The 23,011-nt window shown below is 43.4% G+C and overlaps 1 protein-coding gene across 1 annotated transcript; it reads left to right on the top strand.

Annotated features, from left to right (window-relative positions):
• Window positions 1-1,842: 1,842 nt before the first annotated feature.
• FOS (Fos proto-oncogene, AP-1 transcription factor subunit) lies at window positions 1,843-5,501 on the top strand. Its single transcript, XM_036736854.1, has 4 exons — window positions 1,843-2,119; window positions 2,982-3,227; window positions 3,750-3,857; window positions 3,992-5,501. The coding sequence occupies exons 1-4, from the start codon at window positions 1,979-1,981 to the stop codon at window positions 4,631-4,633; spliced, it is 1,137 nt and encodes a 378-aa protein (XP_036592749.1). The 5' UTR covers window positions 1,843-1,978; the 3' UTR covers window positions 4,634-5,501.
• Window positions 5,502-23,011: the final 17,510 nt, after the last annotated feature.

The raw sequence follows: 23,011 nt of genomic DNA on the forward strand, positions 1-23,011 counted from the left end.
CCTTCCCAGAAGGGATCTGGCACTGCGTTCTCCCTAGCGCCTGGGCTGCTGCTCCCTGCAGCGGTCGCTTGGATACTTGAACTGTGGAGGCTCCTGTTTGTTGCTGTAAACAGCAGCTTCCCTGTTACTATCTATAGCCGGGATCTTTTGGCTTCTGTGTGAAACTGACTGGGAAGCAAATAAGCTGTCAGACTCCAGGCACAGCCCTAAACAATCCAGGCAGTGACCAAACGCGTGCCAGGGGACCTGCGTGATGTATCCCAATCCCCCACTACACCAGAACAGTCTAGGGGCGTTTTCTGATTTCGTTGTAACCAACAATATTGCAGTTGTTTCCTATATAGAACTGGGGGTACAGAGACACTCCTCCCTTCTAACCAACCCCCCCTCTCCCTTTGCTTTTCACCGCAGCATACGCCGCTGTTTTGTGGCTCAAAGGTCGCCAAGCTGAGCCTCGGTTTCTAAGGCAAAAATCAGGGGCTTCTGGAGCAGAGGTGTTGTCGGTACTCTGTGTTTTAGACGGGTCTTGGCACGAGCAGACAGTTTGCTCCAGACGACTTTCTCGCAATAGAAACTTCGTGTCTTCCGGACTGCGGAGATACCTCTGGGTTTCTTGTATTTTTCCGGACCATTTGAAATAACCAGCCCACTAAGCTAAACGCCTTCCTTAGCCTAGAGTCGCTATTCCACCCACGCTCCCCATCCCCAAACTGGAAGCACCTATTGATCGCTCATTTTGTGAACCCAGTTTCATAAAGTGAACTAGATAAACTTGTGTGTGTGTGTGTGTGTGTGTGTGTGTGTGTGTGTGTGTGTTCTTGGAGAGGAAGGGGCTGCCCCACTGTTGTATCTGGCTTTGCCTTGCCCACCCGGAGCTGAGCTCCATCTCCCACTCCCTTACTCCTCAGAGCCAAGTTGGATCAAGTTATATGGAGGCAAATTCCTCTTTACAAGGCGGTTTGCACGACAAGTATCTATTAATTTTCCCCCTCCCCCTTCAATTATCAGCAAAATAAACAAAACGCAGTAATTTCTCTAGGGCCAGGGGGAAAGATTGACTTTGTCTCAAAACCTCCCCTCATCATAAGTAAAGCAGTCCGTCCTTTTCAAAAGTTTTTGTATTTTCTGGCATTTTTGTGCAAATATAGCGACCACCCTGTTGATTAAAGCAAGGGAACCTGAGTCCAGGTCCGGAGCAAAATTGGGGGAAGAATAGAGAATTGGGGATGAAGCTTGCGTGTGGGTCAAGGGACAGAGCTCTAAAATCCACGGCTCTGCACTTGTGGCAACATCCAGAAGTCCTTGAGCTGTCTCCCAGACCCTGTATAATTGAGGGTTATAGGGCCACTAGTCCGTTGAAAGAAAGGTGATAAAGTTTGATCACTTTGTTTCCCTTCCCCCCCCCTTCCCCTCCCCCCAAAGCTCTCTGATCTACCCAACCCCTCAACTAGTTGGCTACAGCCTCCTAGCAATTCCCGTCAGTCCCTCCCTCCTTTACACAGGATGTTTCCCATATTAGGACATCTGCGTCAGCAGGTTTCCAGGCCTAGGAACACTGAATTTTGAGTTTAGGGGAGATTTTTTTTCCAGGGAGATCTCATTTGGGGTCCGTGCTTCCTCTCAAAAATCGGTTATAAAAGTTCTGCTTAATTTAAAGATAATTTGGAAAAAGACCGGAGGTTAAAACTGAAAGAAAACTCTTAAGAGACCAATGCAGCAGCCCGGAGTGTAAACAGTCACCCCTTCTATCTAGAAATGGATCCTGCCCATGACGTGAGCTCATTCATGAAATGCTGGGACTCTTAAATCATTATAAAAGGAGCAGCTTTGCTCTCGTACTCCAACCGCATCTGCAGCAAGCCACGGCGAACGGGACTGAGCAGCTGAGCGAGGATCGCGCTCATACAAAGCAAAGCGGACTGCTCGGATCTGTCCCCGCCCCCCACAACCCTTCAACCGGGTTTTTACAAATCTCAACATGATGTACCAAGGATTCAACACCGAATACGAAGCATCCTCCTCCCGATGCAGCAGTGCTTCCCCGGCGGGGGACAGCCTCTCTTATTACCACTCCCCGGCTGACTCCTTCTCCAGCATGGGCTCTCCTGTCAATTCACAGGTAAGAGATTTCGCGATGCGAGGAGCATACGACTCTGGGATGTTTCCTTCTGATCGAGTTGGGGGGGGGGGATGGCGTGGGGTAGGGGGAGGAAGAGGAGGGTACAGCCTTCACGTAGAGTGGCAACTAGGTTGCTACTATTCTTAGGAACTGACAGTATCATGAATATTCACAATCGGGCTTGAATGAGGAGTTCTGAGCGCACACTTAGGGGAAAATTCTGCTTCCCTTTCATGGCTACAGAGTACACTTGTCTCTTCTTTTTGAGCCACTCTCCAAGAGGAAAATAGCTTTCTTCTTCTTAGCAGCCCTCCCAGCATGTTCCCTGCATTATTTGCTGCTTATGTCTGACAAGCGTAAGGGGAAACGTGTCACGGAAAAAGGCTACATCGCCTTGATGATGGAAGGCGTCAGAAAAACAGTTTTCCCTTTGCCTAGATAGACTACTCCCCGCAGCAACGGAGCGGGAAGGGGGGGGGGGCGGAGGGTGCAAGCGCGAGGGTGTGTAAGGCAGTTTCATTGATAAAAAGCGAGTTCATTGAGGAGACTCCGGAGCGGCGCCTGCGTCAGTGCAGACGTCAGGGATATTTATAACAAACCTCCTTTCATGTGAGTGATGCTGAGGGGATAACGGGGAGCTGCGGCTGCCCGGATAGACGAGAGTGGTTTGCAGAACACTTCGGGGGAAATGGGAAGACCCTTTCAAATGGAAACAGAACATTTTAAGAGGAGTACAACGACTATTCCTGGAGGAGATAGTTTCTTTCTTTGCAGTGGGTGCTGCATGCAGCAGAAAATGCACCTCTCCTCACCTACTTCTGAAACCTGGAGTCCCACTAACGTCAGCTTTTTCTTCTTTTAGGATTTCTGCACAGATCTGGCTGTTTCCAGTGCCAACTTTATACCAACTGTGACGGCTATATCGACAAGCCCAGACCTGCAGTGGCTGGTCCAGCCCACCCTCATCTCTTCTGTAGCCCCATCCCAGACCAGAGTCCATCCTTACGGAGTTTCTACTCCTTCAGCTACTGTTTACTCTAGGGCTGGTATCGTGAAGACTACAGGAGTCAGAGGGCAAAGCATTGGCAGGAGGGGCAAAGTTGAACAGGTGATTATATTTCTGTGTAACCCTTTCATACAAGTGGAGAAGGATAGTAGTGGGTTAATGGGTTGAACTGACTGATGGAAACTCGTCAGGCACACTGAGGAAGATTGGGCTGATTCTGAATGCCTTCACTCTGAGACAGAAACCTGCACTTGAGACAATTGACACTTTCTTAGTTTGCATACCACCACTATCACTTTTCCCCCAGCCCAATTTGAATTGTAATGGGCAGATTAGGATTGATGGCACACTTTTAAATTTATAAGTATGTGGCATTTAAAAGGGAAGCTCTGTGGGACTCTGATGTAACAGAAGCTGGAGTTTTCTTTGTTCTCTGGTTAAGGATCTTATTTTACATTCAAGTCACACCCAGTCTGCCACTGCAGGTTAGAAATGGCCTCACCCAAGAGACTATTGGGAGGGGCTGGGGGGGGGGCAGCCACAGGAACAGGTGGGATGGTGAATGGAGGTGCTACTGTAAAAACTGTAACTGAACATTGAATGTATATTTGTTTGTTTTTCTAGCTTTCCCCAGAAGAAGAAGAGAAAAGAAGGATCAGGAGAGAAAGGAACAAGATGGCTGCAGCCAAATGTCGGAACAGAAGAAGAGAACTGACTGACACACTCCAAGCGGTAGGTGTCTACTTGGGCCATTCCTTCAAGGATGTTGGGGGGCGAAGAGAAAAGTTGCCTATCTGCCATGGGAGATCAGGGACTTAGTTGAGCTTGTACAAGTCTCATGTTTTCCTTTGTCCCATTGTTTACAGGAGACAGACCAACTAGAAGATGAAAAATCTGCTTTGCAAACTGAGATAGCCAACCTGCTGAAGGAGAAGGAAAAGCTTGAATTCATCCTGGCAGCCCATCGACCTGCCTGCAAGATACCTGATGATTTGGGCTTCCCAGAAGAAATAACAGCTGCCTCCCTTGACCTCACTGTTGGCCTGACCGAGGCTGCAACTCCAGAATCAGAGGAAGCCTTCTCCTTGCCCCTCTTGCAGGAGACTGAACCCAAACCCTCTGTGGAGCCAGTGAAGAACGTCAACAGTTTGGAGCTGAAGGCTGAGCCCTTTGATGACTTCCTCTTCCCACCTTCCTCCAGGCCTGGTGGCTTAGAATCTGCTGCGCGTTCAGTGCCCGACATGGACCTGGCTGGTTCCTTCTATGCAGCAGACTGGGAACCTCTGCATAGCAGCTCCCTGGGGATGGGAGTAGCAGCTGACCTAGAGCCACTGTGCACCCCGGTGGTCACCTGTACGCCTACCTGCACCACCTACACGTCTTCCTTTGTCTTCACCTACCCAGAGGCTGACTCCTTCCCCAGCTGTGCGGCAGCTCACCGTAAGGGCAGCAGCAGCAATGAACCCTCTTCTGACTCACTTAGCTCCCCAACCCTGCTGGCTTTGTGAGCAGAGGAGGTGAGGATGAGGGTGAGGGGTGAAGGCACAAACAAGAGCCCAAGCTATGGGTTCTGCTGCCACCACCGCCACCACCACCATCATGCTGGAGCTTTTGCATCACATTACAGAAACGAGAAATGTGTCTTCCCCTCAACGGTTTCTGTATACCCTGGGAAGGCAACTATCTGTGCGTGAATCAAACCAGGCCATAGGCCCTTAAGGACATGGATGATCCCACGTTTGGACTTGAGTCCTTACCTCTTCCAGAGATGTAGCAAAACGCATGGAGTGTGTATCGTTCCCAGTGACGCATCTGAGAGCTGGTAGCTAGTAGCATGTTGAGCCAGGCCTGGGTCTGTGTCTCTTTCTCTTTCTCCTTAGTCTTCTCATAGCATTAACTAATCTATTGGGTTCATTATTGGAATTAACCCGGTGCTGGATATTTCCAAATTGTATCTAGTGCAGCTGATTTTAACAATAACTACTGTGTTCCTGGCAATAGTGTGTTCTGATGATTAGAATGACCAATGTTAACTAAGAAAAGATATGACTTTATTTTCTAGTAGATAGAAATAAATAGCTATATCCATGTACTGTAGTCTTCTTCTGCATCAACATTCATCATAAATGTTACTGATCATGCATTGTTAAGGTGGTCTGAATGTTCTGACATTAACAGTTTTCCATGAAAACGTTTTTATTGTGTTTTTAATTTATTTATTAAGATGGATTATCAGATATTTATATTTTTATTTTATTTTTTTCTACCTTGAGGTCTTTTGACATGTGGAAAGTGAATTTGAATGAAATTTTAAGCATTGTTTGCTTATTGTTCAAAGACATTGTCAATAAAAGCATTTAAGTTGAATGCGACAAATGTTGTGAAGTTCTCTTTCTGTGACTGGCGAAACTTTGAAGTGTTTTCTAATCACATTTTACCAAAGGAAGGGACATAGCCCTCCTTCTGTTATCAAAGAGAGAAAAATTCATTCTTGAGATATTAAAGTCTCCCCAGAACTAACTTTCTTTTAGAAATATGAACTTACAGATTTGTGAAGGTTCTCTATGTACTTAAGAAAGCTCCATGGTTATTGCTGGGACAGGTTCTTTCTTCTAGTTCTCTGTCTCATGAGCATGTGAACACACCATGATGGGTATATCAGCGCAGATTTCAATCCATTTATACCTTAGCATAGACTTGGACCTGAAAAGGACCTTAGCGGTCATCTAGTTAAGACTCCCTCTTTTTTAAAGAGAAGGAAAATGAAACCCAGTAAACTTGAACTTACGCCCAAGGAGACAAGTTAGGTAATAAATAGCAATGTGGATTCGATCCAGGTTTTCTGATTTAAATCTAGTATTTCTTCTCTTGTGCTATGATGTATCCCTCATCTTGCTCCTCTCCTGTCCATTTTGATGACCCACCCAATGGTTGAAAGTTTACTTTTTGACATTTTTACATTCCATGGGTGCCAGTGGAGTAGTGGCTGGTTCTTATTGTTTACTCTAGCCACATGACTGGTAGGTCTCCTTTTCTAAGCATATATTTCCTTGAATATCCTCTCTCTCTCTCTCTCTCTCTCTCTCTCTCTCTCTCTCTCTCTCTCTCTCTCTTTCTCTCTCTCTACCTAGTCATACATTTAGAGCTGGACAGGACTTCAGAGGTCAATGAATCCAATACCCCCATATTACAGGTCAGAAAACAGAGGCCCAGAATGGTTCCATGTCATGCTCAGGGGTCACATAGCTTGTGTCTGAGGTGAACATCAAACCTAAGTCTTTCTAACTCTTAAGTACTGCATCTACCTACTACGCTGCTTCTAATTTTTTGAACAGTATAAAAACACAAGATGCTATTTTAATCTTAAAGGGTTCCTCTTAGCCATCTGAAAAATAAATCTTATACAATATTCATATAATATATACATACCACTTTCTTCCCAAGCTACACTTAATCTTTACGTTCACATCCCTATAAGATAGGATAGGAGCAGATACCATTAATCTTCCCTTTAAAAGATGAAGAAATTGAGGTACAAGAAAATTCAATTACTTTTCCTGTTCATACATATTCTTGCCACTCCCCATATCTCCCAGAACCAGGCACCACGACCTCCCTAGAAGACTTAAATCTTTTGAGGTATGCAACTCTTGTCCTTGGGCCCCTGGATGAGTGCCTCACATGGACCAACCAATATATTCAGCTGTAGGCCTGCTTCACTTTTTACCTCCTGCCCATCTTCTCATTAGCTACCTTGGCTCCATATATGTACCCTGAATATCCCAGCCCCTAACACATTCAGTTCTGGAATCAGAATCAAACCCAGAATGCTATTACTACTGGAAAGGAAGTATCAGTTACCATCCCTGTAACTGATGGCTCAGTTACCATCCCCGTAACTTTCCAAACTTTAATGTCCTGGCCACCATTCCCATATATATGTTGCTTCCCCCAATAAAATGTCAATGGCCTGAAGGTAGGTGCTGTCTTTGCTTTTGTTAGTGAGATAATATTTGTGAAGTACTTTGTAAATCTTAAAGTGCTGGCTATTATTATTATTTTCTATTCATATTCCCAGGATGTAGCAGTCTTGGCACATAGCAAGCATTTAGTCTTTCTCTACTCTTGAAAGAAAGCAGTATTTCTGGGACCATCATTACAGCTATAATAAGTTGGTTACAAACTATTAAAGGTTGTTGAGATTCACTTTGTATTAAAAGAGAAGGAAAAGTCATATCTGAAAATTTAAGTTTGTCACACACACAAAAAATAATGGTTTTGCATTTAGCAAATATAAATATATTTATCAAAAGATCTATGATTTCTTATGTGCTAGTACTCTCAAAATTGATGCAGCCTGAAATTCCTAGAGGAATTAGGAAGGAAAATAAGCATTTATTAAGTGCCTACTAATGTGCCAGGCACTGCACTAACTGCTTTACAAATATTATCTCATTTTGACTTGAAATAACCCTGTGAGACAGGTGCTATTATTATCTTTAATTTATAGATGAAGAAACTAAGGCAGGCAGAAGTTAATTTTCTCAGGGTTTTACAGTTTTTAAATATCTGAGGCTGGATTTGAACTTGAATCTTCCTGATTCCAGGCCTAGTGCTCTATTTACTGTACCACCTGGGCATCTCAGTAAGAATACTTAGCAGGAAGATGCATGAAGCTGCTGTAGCCAAAAAACATTCACTACTTGGTGGCCAGCCTTCTGGGAATGAGCTCCTTGAATTGGCTAGGCTGGTTCTCAGATACCAGAGTTTATCCCCAGGCTGGGGTTCAAAGTTTTCCAGCTTGGTAGGACCTTTCAGAGTCTGGGCTCTCCTGAAAATCCAGGAGTCCACCTTTAGACAGTGACGGAGCATTCGAAGAGTCTTTCAGGTGTGCAAAGTTTTATGTAACTGCTTAATAAGGAACAAGTCAGTCGGACTCTAAATAAGCTTTAACACTGGAGGGTTATAATCTCAAGGAGGAACTTGACCTTTGTCACCATCAGCAATGTGGCAAGTTAATCAAACCCTGTGTACCTGATCTCACACATGCAAACAACAAATGAAGGAGGCATGATAATGACGGCCTCTTCCTTGAGAGTTATGGATTGCATTCTTTGACTTTCTTTTCAAGTCCATGTGAAGCAAAGAGCTTCAGCTTCAGTTCCCTGACTTTTTGGTTATTGAAAAATTTAAATCATTGTTTTGTTACTGGTCTTCATGCTCAGCAAAACTGGGAGAATTTGTTTAAAATGACAGATCCACTGAGAATGCTATCTTCACTAACTTTCTCCCTCTTCTACTTGGACATTAAAGGTCTCGGCAATCAAGGAAATTGGTTTTACCTTTTCAGGGTACTGATATTTAATTAAATATAGTTTTTCTTGTGGATTTTTTAATTATATAGCTAAATAACATACAAATTTAGAGCTGGAAGGGACCTCAGAGATCATCTAGCCCAACCCCCTCATTTTTCAGATAAAGAAACTGAGGTCTAGACTTGAACAAGTGACTTGCCCAAGATCACCTAGCAGAAATAGAATTTGATCTTACATTTCCTACTCCAAATCCAGTATTCTTTCCACTATCACTCTGGGACTCATTTTCTTCCTCTGTAAAGGGAGGAGGTTGGAACAGATAATTTCTTAAAACCTCTTTTGACTCTAAAATCTAAGACCCTTTGTTGTTATTGTTAGTTGACAAAGATACTGGATTGATTTGCCATTTCTTTCTCTAGCTCATTTTACAGATGGAAGCAAACAGGGTTAAGTGACTTGTCCAGGGTCATGCAGCTAATGAGTATCTGAGGCTGGATTTGAACTCAGGTCTTCCTGACTCCAGGCCCTGCATTCTATCCTCTTCACCACTAAGCTACCTTAGACTCTTTAGTATACAACAAACATTTAGTATGTGCCTACTATGTGCACTGGGTACCTAATGAGGAAAATGTGAGGTTAACATCTGTTCTCAAGGAGTACATACTCTCTTTCAGAGGAGATGACTATGTACAAGTACAATATAAAATAAAAAGGAACAACAAGAGAAATACAAAATACTGTGAGAATTTTGAGGTAGAAATTGAGTCAGCTGTGGGTGTCATAGAAGGAGTCCAGCCACAGTTGGACTCACTGTACCTTGACCTCCCACATAGTGATGTAATTTTGGTTTTCTCTGAGCATGAAGGGCAACCAGTCAACCAACCAAGTGCCTATTTGACTGTAATCATAGATATCTTACTTTTTACCTCAGCTTCTTAGGGAACACTGATGTGCTTCTCCCCCTCCCCCCAGGGCCTTGACTTTCTGCGTAATGCAGCAGTATGTGCCCCTTATGTTATATTTCAAGATTATTTTAGATAAAGTACCCAAATAAATGAAAAATCATGCCTCCTTGGACTTACGGTTCATTATGGATGATATTTAGATAGATTCTGAATCCTCGCTTCACTTCTCTTTATTCACGACATTTATTGAAATGAAAAAGAAGCATTTGATAATGATATTGTCCTAAAAGCAGTCATTAAGATTTAACAATAACTTTCATTCATTCAGTTTCAATTGAAGGAAAATAAGAAAATGCTTAGTGTCAAGTCCATTATGTTATCTTTTATTTATTGGCGTGCAGATACAGGAGCAATTGAGACTGAATAAAAATGTCCAGATAATTGTCCTGAACCAAGACTTGGCTCATAGGGTTTTAAAGCTGGAAGGGACCTCAGGGGCTATTTAGCCCAACTCCCTTATTTTAAAAATGGAGAAGCTTGAGAACACCAAAGTTTCTCAATCAAAACAAAACACTACCATTCCAAAATGAAACTGGAACCCAGCCCCACCCCCCCATGCAGTTTCCCCTAAATACAGATTAACTAAAAGTCTAAAAAAATAAGCAAGCGGATGGAAGACCATCTCACCTTACCATTGGACTGGAATCTGGGTGTTATTTTCCTTAAAATGACAACTTACATAGATATGTAAGTGATACTATATTACACATTAGATCAGTAAGATGAATTTGATAAATGCGTCCTATTGATTTTTCCTGGGCAAGACATAGTCAGAACATCATCTCACTTGTCTAGAAATCCCCTGAGAAGTTCTGTATGCTATTTATATAAGCACTAATCAATAAATCAACCAACATTTATTAAGTACTTATGTGGCAGGTGCTATGATAGATGGGGGAATTCAAACACAGAAGTGAGAGTCTTTGCTCTCAAAAAGCTTACTGGGAAGATATGACATGTTTACAGGTAAATAAATACAGGATATCTTCAAAATAAATACATAATGAAGGGGAGGAATGAACAAAAAAAAAAACTGGAGGAATCAGGAAATACCTCTTGAAAGGAGGTGCCACTTCAGCTGAGCCTTGAAATAAGGGGTACCAAGAGGTATTGGCGAGGAGAGAGAACATTGCAGGTTCAGAGATGGGAAATGTAATGTTATGTAGTAAGAATGGCAAGTTTGCTAGTTTAGCTTGATGTGAAGGGGAATAATTTATAATTAGCCTGGAAATACAGGCTGGAATTTAAGAACACTGATCAATGACTAATCATGATTTCAGAGGATTGATGATGAAGTATGCTACCTACTTCCTGACAGAGAGGTGACGGACTTAAGGTTTGAAATGAGATACACGTTGTTGTATATGCCCAATGTGGAAATTCATTTTGCTAGATGATATGTCTTTGTTACAAGGGTTTTATTTTGCTTATTTTTCAGTTGGGGGCAGGGAGAGTTAGAGGGGGGAAGAGAAAATAAATGCTTGATAATTGAAAAAAGAAAAAAGGAAAGTAAGTTACCAAAAGAAATATCTTTACATTCCTGTTGATTGCTGCTAAAACTTGGATTTCGTTTCTATTACAAATGGTTCTAAGTGTTTCTTACTTCAATATCTCGATACATGAACAAATCTGCGGCATCATTGGTATTTCATCCAGTAACATAGACCACAACCTTTCCACACATACTTATTGTATGATTCTTATTCCTGTCTTTCTATAAACCCACCATAAAAGACATACTTAACATGCTAGAGGCCTAATAGAATCATAGATCTAGAATTGTAAAGAATTTCAGGGAATGTCTAACTCCCTCATTTCACGGATGTGGAAGCTGGGGTCTGTAGAAGTTGTGTCTTCCCCAAGGTCACACACATAGTCTGTGCCAGAGGCAAGAGTTGAACCAAGTGCCACTGTCCTTCCCACTGTACCATATTTTGACCTCTTTTGTTGTTGTTGTTTTATATTTTAGAGGCACTAATATAATAATCCAGACCGTGTGTCCATTATGTCACATGACGTCAATGGCCACCACCTCTCCCAGTCATCATGTCTTTTTCACCACTTCTCAAATGTTATTGGCAATAATCTAGCAGTCTACATATCCCCACCTATTCTTCTATCTTTTCATTACCCTTCTAACTTTTTCTGATATGGTGGTGATCCGTCATAAAACTAAAATGAGCACTGGTATAAAACTAAGTACCATGTCCTCACCCCCGCAAAAAAAGTTTTCACTGAAAAAAAAATCTTAGCTACTGCTTTGCTGGGATTAGTAAATCATGCATTTTCAACTGTGTGAATAGGCCTAAGGAAGATCAGGTGAAAAGAGTACTGAATCTCACTGTTTGCAGTTCAAAGAAATCTGAAAGGTGCCGACCATTTATCTTTAATATTTTTTAAAGGTCTCCTTCATTTGAGAAATCCACAGAACATAAAATTTCTGTTGAACCCAATTAATTTCAATGGCCCCTACCCCCAGCTATGGAATAAACAGAGCTGATTTCCCTTAGCCTGAAAAGCATTATTATAGCTCCCCAAGAAGATGCAGAAACAAAAGGGATCTGGCCATTGTCTCAAGGAGGTTACCTAGCCTAAATGGACATCTGGTCAGATGTTCTGTTTCTAGACCTTTCAGTTAATATGCTCTTTTTATTTTTAGTTCCTGCTGACATGGCAACTAGATCTGGTTTGATCAGTTGTTCAAGGTGATTAGGAAGTACAAGAGGCCAACAAAGGGATAATTTGACATTGGATAACCACTTCTCAACTGTCCTTTCTCTTACGTCAGAAGTGGGGCCCAAATGAAGGGGCCCCAAGTTAAATTGCTTAGTGTCTGAAGGACACACCTTCCTAATCAGAGTAAGTGGCACAGATTGCAGCTGCCTTCCTGTTTGCTTTTGGGGTGCCGTTTATGGTCAGGAGGCAATGCTCCATCTTCAGCTTTTTAGTCAATATAGTAAAAACTTCATTACTAGCATAAAAGGACATGTCCACCAAATTAATAGGAAAAAAAATAGCAGGTAGCCAAATGTGCCTGGGATATATATTGGTGAGGCGGGAGTGCAAGAGTGAAGGACTTATCTGGGCAACAAATATGAAAGCAGTCACAGGGACCTAGCACTAGAGAGGAAGTTCTTAACCTGGGATTTGTGATCTTTTATTAAAAAAATTTTTTTTGAAAATTGGTTCCTTTGTAATCCTATATATTTTATGTACTTAAAAATATTCTAGAAGGGATCTATAGATGTAGACAGAATGCTGAAGGGGTCCATGATAAACACACAAAAAGGTTAGGAAAATCCCTGCTCTAGAGTGAGACAGGGTGAGATGCCACCGACCACCCTAGCCACAAACTCATGGAGGGGACATGGATCATAGATTTATAGGGATGGAAAGCCCCTAGAGGCAAGTCTGCCGTCCTTATTTTACAAATGGGGAAACTTACAACTGGAGAAGTTGGATCACAGAGGTGTCAGAGGGAGAATTCTAGCACAAGTCTTTTTGACTCCAAATTCGGGGTTGTTTACACCGTATTGGATAGAGGGAAGAGGGCAAGACCTTGGGCTGGTAGACATGAAAAGTAAAGTTGGTGGGGGGAGGGGAAGGGGGAGGGATAGGGAGCATAATAGGCCCGCACCTCCAGTATCCCTGTCACCTTTGGGGATTTTATTTAGGGGAAAGGAAGGCCCTCCTTGGGAAATGTGTATTGGGTTAGAGGCGAAGGATGCCGCAGCGTCTATTTTTGGGGGCAGCTCTGACATTTGGAACCTCGTCAGCCAGCCAAGGGTAGACGACACTGGCTCGCATGCTCTTGCCCAGCACGTGGAATGCTGAAGGCCCAGACATCCATCCACCTGGGGGGATCCAGCTGGAGAAGGCCATCCCCGCCCTGTCCTGCCCGACCTGGGTAGGTAGGGCCCAAGGATCCTCCCCTGCTGCCCTTTCCAGCTTCCGGCCCTCCCTCCAGGCCCAGCCCCTCGGGCGGCGCCGGGAGCAGGGGAGTCTGGCTGGGCAAAGCCTCTATTTACTGTTTGGTTTCCATGGTGACACGTAGGCGCCGTCAGAGCCAGCCGTCATCCTCCCCGCAGCGCGGCCCCCACCCGGCGCCGTGACGTCTGCCCGCCCGTCCGCCCGCCCGCTTCCGCTTTGCCCATATATGGAACAACAGCGCCTGGGGGCGGGGGGAGGGAGAGATAGGAGCGGGATTCCTCTCTCTGGTCCCTCGCCCTCCCGGGGAGATACCCTGCTGGGACCCTGGCACTTGCACATTCTCGGGGATGTCAGCCTTGGCCCGGGCTGCCCTCCAGCCCTCCCCGCCCCTGAGGCCGGTCTGTGGAGGAGGGGACGAGCTCTTGAGGTTTAGAGCTGGAAGGTCCCTTAGAGGTCATCTAGTGACTAGATGGGCTAGATTCTAGTCGAAACCTCTCCTGTTGGAAAAGAGAAAGTGAGACGCGGAGGAGGAAGTGACTTATCTAAAGTCACCCAGGTGTCATACCTTCAATCAAACTCATACATCTTATAACTCCAAGTCACGTCTGTGCCCCCTTCACTGCCCCCCAGTGCCTCCCACCACACCCCGCAAAGCAAGGGGGTGATAGAATGATTGATTCCTTCCCCAATCGATAACCAATGAACAAACACTTAAATACTGTATGCCGGTATCCATCCGGTGCTTCTTAACCAGATACTCTTGTATTAACTTAGGTTCTTAACTCAGAGTCCATACGTATGTAGTGATCATGGTGGTGGTGAGGATGATGATGGTACATTTATACTGAGCTGTAAGATTCACAAAGCTTGATGAGAAACGTAGTGCAAGTGTTATGTATTATCCTCATTTTACAGAGGAGGAAGCTGAGCCTCAGCAATTTGAGTGCCTGTAAGAGCCCTGGACTCAGAGTTAGGAAGACTTGAGTGCACATCCCACCTCAGATATCTGAGTGACCTGTGACCTCCAGCCTCAGTTTCCTTATCTGGAAAATGGGGGTAATAATCACATGTCTCGCACAGTCACGGTGAGGATTAAAATGAGAGAACGTGTACATCTTTTGCAAACCTTAAAGCACTATTTCAAGTGACTTATCTAGGGGTCTGAACCAAGGAGATGAGTATCAGACAGGGAGTCCAGAGGTTGTGCCTGCCACAGTTCCCAGGTGATGTGGGACCACTCTGTCTCAGTTTCAATAGAAATAATGCTCCCTTATTTAACCCACTTAGTTGGGGTTTGGACCTCCATGGTCTTAAGCTACTATGATATATACACTGTCGATTATTTATTGTTGATTTGTGCATCTCTTTGGATGATGGGAGATTTCTCATCTTTACAGAATTACAGTGCTGGTTAAATGAAGTCATCTTATGACCATCGGTGACTTGGGCCAGCGCTTTAACGCTTCCCTCTCAGCTTCCTCACCTGTAAAATAAAGAAGCTGAATATTGGCTAATCTCTCCGGGCTTTTTGCTTTAAATCCTGTAATTGACAGATTCTTCATTGAGATCCCTGAGGTAAGATCTGAATAAAAAAAACGCTGTGAAGTGATTTGATTTGTGTGAAACAAGGTCAAGTCCCCCTCTCTGGGCCTTCTGTTTCTACCTCTGTAGAAACAGCTGTGATCCTAACAAATCTCCGAGGTTAGGAGTAAGTACTCAGGTGATGATGAACTACATGAAGCATTGAAGATAAAGCAATTTGCAGATGCACAGTGCTATAAAAATCTTTGGTAGGCATCCAGCCACATTCCAGAATACTCTCTAAGGGAGGAAATGCTGTGCATCTGGCTGACTCCCCCATTTCTGTACCCTGTGCTCATTAGCATAGTGGTTCTGTAAGTGGTCCCCACCTGATCCCTGCTCTAACCTGACTGGCTGTCCTAGGACATGGTGATGCTTTGTAATAGAGGCTGGACCTTGAAGTGCCAAATCTCTTTCCCAATCAGGCACTGCAGCATTTACAATCCTCCTTTGCCACTGCGCTAACAGAGATGACAAAGGACATCTTATTTCCATAGCAGCCATGAAATGAGACTAGAAACTGGCAGGAAAACCCAAATATTGTTTTAAATAATGATCAGGTTCTGATTACTTAAGAGATCCCATAGGGGCCTAATTTCTCTGGATCTTACACTTTTAAAGCTGAATCATCTAATCCAACCCCTTCATTTATGGATGAGGAAACTGAGGCCCACAGACTTGAGGTCACTTACTTGAGGTCATATAGCATTAGTGACTGATCTCAATGCCAAGTCTAAGCTCTTTTTCCAGTACTTCAGGCTGCCTCCAACATTCCCTGATGCCCTTTCTTAAAACCAATTTTGATGCTTGGGGCATCAGGACTATGGTATCTTGCTCAAATAGCTACATTTCTTTTTAAGTTAAACTAGCTCTAGGCTTGGATGCCAGGACATCCCTGAGCATTTCCCACTGGTACCCAGGATAGCTTTTGACCTGCTTCCTGTAGGTAGTCGCTGATCTACTATCCTAGGAAGTCAGGATTCAAAGCTGAAAAGGACATTAAAGGTTATTTTAGTCCAACCTTCTCAATGAGCCATATAAAAGGAGGCATGGATCTAGAAAGGTTAAGGGAATATATGGGAAAGCCAGGATTTGAACCCAAGTTAATATCCAGTGCAGGGAGGGTCCCATCACGCCATACTTCCTCTCCATTTTAAGCTCATGATAGTACTCTAGACATAGGTAGGTGGAAAGTGCTGGGGTTCACTTTATTCCAGTTTCTGAAGAATTTCTCCTGGTAGCAATCTGGGGGCATAGAGCCATACTCCTCTGGGGTATCTGGATCTGTCTAGATATGCTCAGCTTTGACGTGGCTCCCTGTGACTTTTCACTTTTTGTTCATTAGTTGTTTGCTGTTTTTTCTTAGCTAAGTCCAGGCTAGAAGGGAGAGTTTTCCCAAGGGATAGGAAGCCTGTTGGGGGCAGAAGGTGGGGGCTGCTTTTTACAATCTACAAGTCTTTTCTATGAGACCAAAGGTATTTTCTGTAGAAGAAGGAACAAGATTTCTCTACAGTCTGAACCCAATAAACACTTCCTCTTAGGCATAGTCTTCCCCTAACCAACTCCCCATCCCACAAGTCATTTCTTATAGAACAATAGTATTCCATTACATTCATATGCCACAAGTCTGTAGGCAATTCTTATCAAAATCTGAGGCCCAGAATTTGTCCCTGCCATCGTGATTAGTTAATTCATTAAGGGCCCTCAATATTGGATGTTGCAGTGGCAATTCTGACCTCTGCTGGGAGAAGGAAAAGTTGTTTATGGTTGTTCAATCATTCGGTCCTGTCTGACTCTTCCTGACCTCATGGGCGGTCACAGGCCAGGCCCTTCTTTCCTCACTTATTTCTTGAAGCCCATCCAAGTTTATGTTTGTTATTTCCCTGACACTATCTATCCATCTCATCCTCTGCCATCCCCTTTCCTTTTCCTGACATCGGGGTCTTTTCCAATAAGTCCTGTCTTCTCATTATGTGGCCAAAGTATTTAAGTTTCAGTTTCAGAATTTGACCTTCCATTGAATAGTCTGAATTAATTGCTTTAAGTATTGACTGATTTGATCTCCTTGCTGTCTGAGTTACTCTCAAAAGTCTCCTCCAGCACCACAATTTGAAAGTGTCAATTCTGCTGCACTCAGCTTTCCTTATAGTAAAACTCTCACAGCCATACATTGATACTGAAAAAGCCATAGCTTTGACTGTATGGACCTTTGTTGGCAAGGTGGTCTCTACTTTTTAGTATGCTGACCAGAAGGGAAAGAGTAACCTTTAAAATTTCAGAATTTCTACAGATGCTTTAAACTGCAGCCTTGTGTAGTCTTGGGTCACAACTGAAAGAGTGTCTTACTATGTCATTTTTCATGCACTCTGATAGAAATAAATAGGTACAATTGCTTATATTGGCAATATAATCAAATCACTAATTGCTAATAACAGCTAATAATAGCTGTCATTTATTGCAATTTATTGCAAACCACTTTACTTTTTTGTTAACAGTATATTTTTCCAATTACATGTAAAGATAGTTTTCAACTTTCATTTTTGTAAAATTTTGAGTTCCAAATTTTTCTCCCTCCCTCCTTCCCCTCCCCCTCCCCAAGACAGCAAGCAATCAGTATAAGTTATACATGCACAATCATGTTGAACATATTTCCACATTAGTCATGTTATCAAAGAAGAATCAGAACAAAAGGGAAAAATCATGAGAAAGAAAACAAAGGACAACAAAAAAGTGAAAACAGTATGCTTTGATCTGCATTCAGACTCCATAGTTCTTTCTTTGGAGTTGGATAGCATTTTCTATCACCAGTCTTTTGGAATTGTCTTAGATCATTGTATTTCTGAGAAGAGCCAACTCTATCATAATTAATCATCGCACAATGTGGCTGTCACAATGTACATTGTTCTCCTGGTTCTGCTCACTTCACTCAGCATCAGGTCATATAAGCCTGTCTGGGTTTTTCTGAAGTCTGCCTGCTCATCATTTTTTTATAGAACAACAGTATTCCATTACGTTCATACACCGTGACTTGCTCAGCCATTACCCAGCTGATGGGCATCCCCTCAATTTCCAATTCTTTGCCACCACAAAACAAGCTTGCAAACCACTTTACATGGTTACCCCTTTTGACCTTCACAACAACCCTGTGTGAGGTGGGTGTCCTTATTATCCTCGACCTATAGATGAGGAAACTGAGACAGAGAGATTAAGTGATTTGCCCAGAGTCAGTGTCAGAGACAGGCTGCAAACTCAGGTTTTTCCGACTCAAAGTCAGAATTGTCTGATGGGCAGAAATTACAAGGAGACCTTTAGTACAGTAGCATAAGGAGAAATGTCCTAACAGTCAGCTGTCCAAAAATAGAGTGGGTTGGCTTAGAGACTAGTGAGTTACGCGTTACTAGAGATCTTCAAGCAGAAGCTAAATTACCACCCGTCAAGCATATATGGTAAAGGACAGTTATGGCCCAGGTAGGGGGCAGCTAGGTGGCACAGTGGAAAGAGTGCTGGGCCTGGAGTCAGGAAGACTCATCTCCTTGAGTTCAAATCTGGCTTCAGACACTTATTGGCTGTGTGATCCTGGCAAGCCACTTAACCCTGCTTGCCTCAGTTTTCTTATCTGAAAAATAAGCTGAAGAAGGAAATGGCAAACCACTCCAGTACCTTTGCCAAAAAAAAAACCCCTAATGGAGTCATGGAGAGTCAGACATGACAACAACTTTTGACTCCAGGTCCATTGATCTTTCTACATTACCATACCTCCTTCTGTCTAAAGCCTGTCCTCCTAGATTCATCTGAAGTCCCACCTTCTTTATAAAATCTTTTCTGACTGTTCAAGGCTACACTGGTCTCCCTTCTCTGAAATCCTACAGATGTATAATTTGTTTTCATACACTTTTCATATGTATAGGTAAAGAGGACATGCTCACTCCCCATGTTCTCTTTGGGAACCACATTTCTCAGAAAGCTGTGTAAAGTTTAGCAGCTTGCTGAGTACCCAGTTTGAAGTGGAGATGGGAATCCCACAGAGGGACAAGTTGCTAGTTGGAGAATCAAGGGTTATTCCAAAAATGCTGCTCTTTAACACAGCAACCTAGTGAACTTAGGTTATGAAGGACACCCCAGCCTCCCAGGGTGGTCTTGTATTGTTCATTAAAATCAGTGTCTCCCCAACTAGCTTGTAAGCACTTTGAAGGCAGAGACCATGTCTTATGCTATGACTACGTGTTGAGCAGGTGGTAAATAAGTGTTTAATAAATGTTTGTGGCTTATTTGATTTTTTCCTGTTTTTTCCCCCTGCTCTTTGTTCTTGCTTGGATATGCTTTCAAATAATAAATAAGGGGGTTGGATTAGAGGACTTATAAGGTCTTCTACAATCAGCTCAAAATCTTTGATCCTTGGATCTCCCAGAATCATATTGGGTTTTGTCAGTAGGTCAACAAACATTTATTAAACACCTATTATTTGCCAGGCACTGCACTAAGTGCTGGAGATACAAAGAGAGGCAAAAGACAGTCCCTGCTTGTAGGGATTTTCATCTAATGTAGGCATAACATGTAAACAATTATGTACAAACAGAATACATACAGGGTAAACTGGAGATAATCACAGAGGGAAGGATTAAGGAGGACTAGGAAAGGCTCCTTGCAGAAGGACTTAGACTAAGACCTGAAGGAAGCCAGAGAAGTTAGAAGGCAGAGAAAAGAGCCAGTGGGTTAGAATGCCCAGAACTAGAAGTTGGAGTGTCCTGTAGGAGAAACAGCAAGGAAGCCAGTGTCACTGGATCTCAGGGCACATATAGGGGAGCAGGATGTATGAAGACTGGAAAGGTAGGAAGGGGCCGGGTTGTGATGGGCTTTAAAAGGCAAACAGAGAATTTTATATTTGATCCTGGAGGTGGTAGAGAGCCACTGGAGTTGATTGAATTGGGAGGTGTGGTGTCGTGGAATGACATAGTCAGATTTGCTTTTTAGGAAGATCAATTTGACAACTGAGTGGAGAGTGAACTGAAGTGGAGAAAGACTTGAAGCAGGGAGACCAAACAGCAGGCTATTGCAATAGCCCAGGCCTGCACCTGGGTGGTCGTAGTGTTACAGGAGAGAAGGGGGCATATACCAGAGATAGTAGAAATGAAGATAGTAATGATAGCCTTTGGAGACAGTTGAAATGAGGTGAAAGAGAGAAAGACAGACAGAGAGGAGTCAAGGATGACCCCCTGGTTTCAAGCCTGGGTTAGAGGGAGGTACCGCTGACAATAATAAGGAGTTAGGGAAAGAGGAGAGTTTTGGGGAAAAGATAACAAGTTCAGTTTTGGACGTGTTGAGTTTAAGATGTCTATAGGACATCTGGTTTGAGATGTCTAATAGGCAGTTGGAGACATTAGACTGGAAGTCAGGAGAGAGGTGAGGGCTGGATAAGTAGAATTAAGAATGATCAGCATGGAGATGATAATTGAATCCATGGGAGCTGATGCGATCACCAAGTGAAATAGTATAGAGAGAGGAGAGAAGGGACCTCAAGACAGAGCCCTATGGGACACCTACAGTTTGCAGGTGTGTCTTTGATAAAAATCCAGTCAAAGAGACAGAGAAGGAGAGGTCAGGCAGATAGGAGGACAACCAGGAAAAAGCAGAGTCATGAAAACCAAGAGAGGACAGTGTCAAGGAGAAGGGAGTGACCAATAGTGTCAAAGACCTCTGTAGAGAGGTCAAGAAGGAAGAGGATTGAGAAAGAGTCATTAGATTTGGTAATTAATCATTAGTGACTTTGGAGAGAGCAGTTAATTCAGTTAATTGATGAGGTCAGAAGCCAGACTACCCAGAGTTAAGAAGAGATTGAGAAGACAAAAAGTGAAGGCATCTAGTGTAGACGCCCTTCTCAAGGAGTTAAGCCAAAAAAAGAGAGAAGAGATATAGGATGATAGCAGAAATGGATGGATCCAGCGGGGTTTGGAAGATGAAGGAGACAGAAGCTTTTTTGTAAGCAGCACAGAAGGAGCTAGTAATCACAGAGACTGAAGATTTGTGAAGGAGTAGGGATGGTAGGGGGTACAATCTGCTGGAGAAGACAGGGTGGAATGGGATCACTTGTACATGTAGAAGGCTTAGCCTTGGCAAGGAGAAGGACCGCCTCTTCCCATTGAGGGGCAACGGACTTGAAGAAGAGGACAGAGCCTTAGAGGCTGGGGTGGAAACTGGACAGAAATTTAATCAAACAGCATCTTGCACAACAGTGACAGTTTCACAGAACAATTTCACAAGAAAATACCACCCAGGGCTGGATGAGGAAGTTTGAAACAGTCTCTCACGAAGATGAGGGGAAGGGAGTGTGGTATGGCAGAAAGAGATCTAGGTTATATGTCAAGAGACGTTGATTTCAGTCCCACCTCTATCACTGATTAGCTCTTTGACCACTGTCAAATCACTTAGATCACAGGATCAAAGAGTTTAGCACCTAGAGCTCATCAACTCCAACCCTCTCATTTTGCAGATGAGGAAACTGAGACACAGAGATGTTAAGTGGCTTGCTCGTCCAGAGACACATCGCTAGTAAGTTTCTGGGGAAGGATTGGAATTCAGGTCTTCCTGACTTCAAGTGTGGTGCTCTATCCACTACTCCAAGCTGCCTCTTTGAGACATAGTTTCCTTCTTTGTGAAATGGTTGGTTGGATAGATGACTAATCACTAAGGTCCCATACAGCTCTAACCTTCTTTGATTCCGTGTACTGAGAAGGTGTTGAAGTACGCATGTCCTCTGGGTGGTCCCTTTGTATTATGTGTCTGAGGGACCCCACAGCAGAAACTACATAGCAAGAGCAACCTGACTGAAGAAGACAAAGGGATAGTCAAAGAAGGACGTTTGACTGTAGTGGAGAGAATGATGGTGGTCAGAGCTGGGGGAGAGAAGGTGTGTGATGAAGACAGCTATGTAAAGGAGGAAGGTCACCAAGAGGTCTGAAAGCTAGTGGAATTTTGAAGGAAACAGGTAGAGAGAAAGGATACCCTTGTCAGGAAGCCTAGGACACTTACTAGCTTTGCGCCTCTGGGCCAGTCACAAACTGACCTCCTTGTAGCTGGTAGGAAGAATTAGACTTTGGCTCATGGCCATTCCTATGTCTGAAGAAACCTGGAATCCCATAGCTCCTAGGTGAGACCGATTCTAGGAACATTTCCTCCTTTCAGGTTGTGATGAGGGTGTGACTGTGGCCTTTGGCTAAATGCCATGGCAATCGGGCTTCCTGCCAGTACCTTGGGCTCCTATCTGCTCTTTCCCAGGTTGGACCACAAATAATTTTATTTATAGTAAGATTGAGGGTGGAGGTGGAGCATGGAAACCACTTTTGTTTGTATATGTATGTATGTATGTATGCATGTATGTATGTGTGTGTGTGTGTGTGTGTGTGTGTGTGTAGATGTGGGTGGGTGAACAGACAAATGGAAATTTCACCAGTTTGGGTGTGGAGAGGGCACAGATTTAGACAATTCTGCTAAAGCCCTGCATCCCTCAGACTACTAACTTCTGGTTTCTTATCTCCTTCCAGCAGTGATTTCCAATCCTGATTTGACACACTGGGGTCTATTTTCTCAAAGAGTTGGGCAGATTATAGTAAATCAGGGACCTTATTTGTATCTTGGACCCTTTGGGCAGACTGGTGAAGTCTATAGACTCCTTCTTGGAATCACGTTTCTAAATGCATAAAATAAAATACAAAGGATTAGGAAGGAAGCCAATTATATTGAAATACAGTTATGAAGACATTCACATGAGAATTTTATTCTCAAAAATCCCATCAGTTCTTTAGAATTCTTTCTTATATACACCATTCCACACATAGAAATTTTAGGAAGTGGGCGAGGAGCTGTAAAACAATGATGGGGTGCAGTCCTTCACAGGTTAGGAATCACTAGCCTTATAGTTCTCATATTTCACAACCTGAATCCCCAGTGATGAAGGGAGGCGAGGGAAGTTGTAGCTGGTGAGAGTGATGACTGGCAACTTAGACACAAACCCATATTTGGTATGTTCTGCCGATTGAGACCGAAGATTTGACAGAGCTCAGGGCTGGAGCTTTGAGTATGTTTGGAGACGGCACTAAGT

Source organism: Trichosurus vulpecula, chromosome 8, assembly GCF_011100635.1.
Source record: "Trichosurus vulpecula isolate mTriVul1 chromosome 8, mTriVul1.pri, whole genome shotgun sequence".
NCBI lineage: Eukaryota > Metazoa > Chordata > Mammalia > Diprotodontia > Phalangeridae > Trichosurus > Trichosurus vulpecula.

Coding starts and splice junctions, on each gene's coding strand:
- FOS (XM_036736854.1), top strand. CDS start 1,979: ATGATGTACCAAGGATTCAACACCGAATACGAAGCATCCTCCTCCCGA. Junction 2,120..2,981: donor GCTCTCCTGTCAATTCACAG/GTAAGAGATTTC, acceptor TTCTTCTTTTAG/GATTTCTGCACAGATCTGGC. Junction 3,858..3,991: donor TGACTGACACACTCCAAGCG/GTAGGTGTCTAC, acceptor CATTGTTTACAG/GAGACAGACCAACTAGAAGA.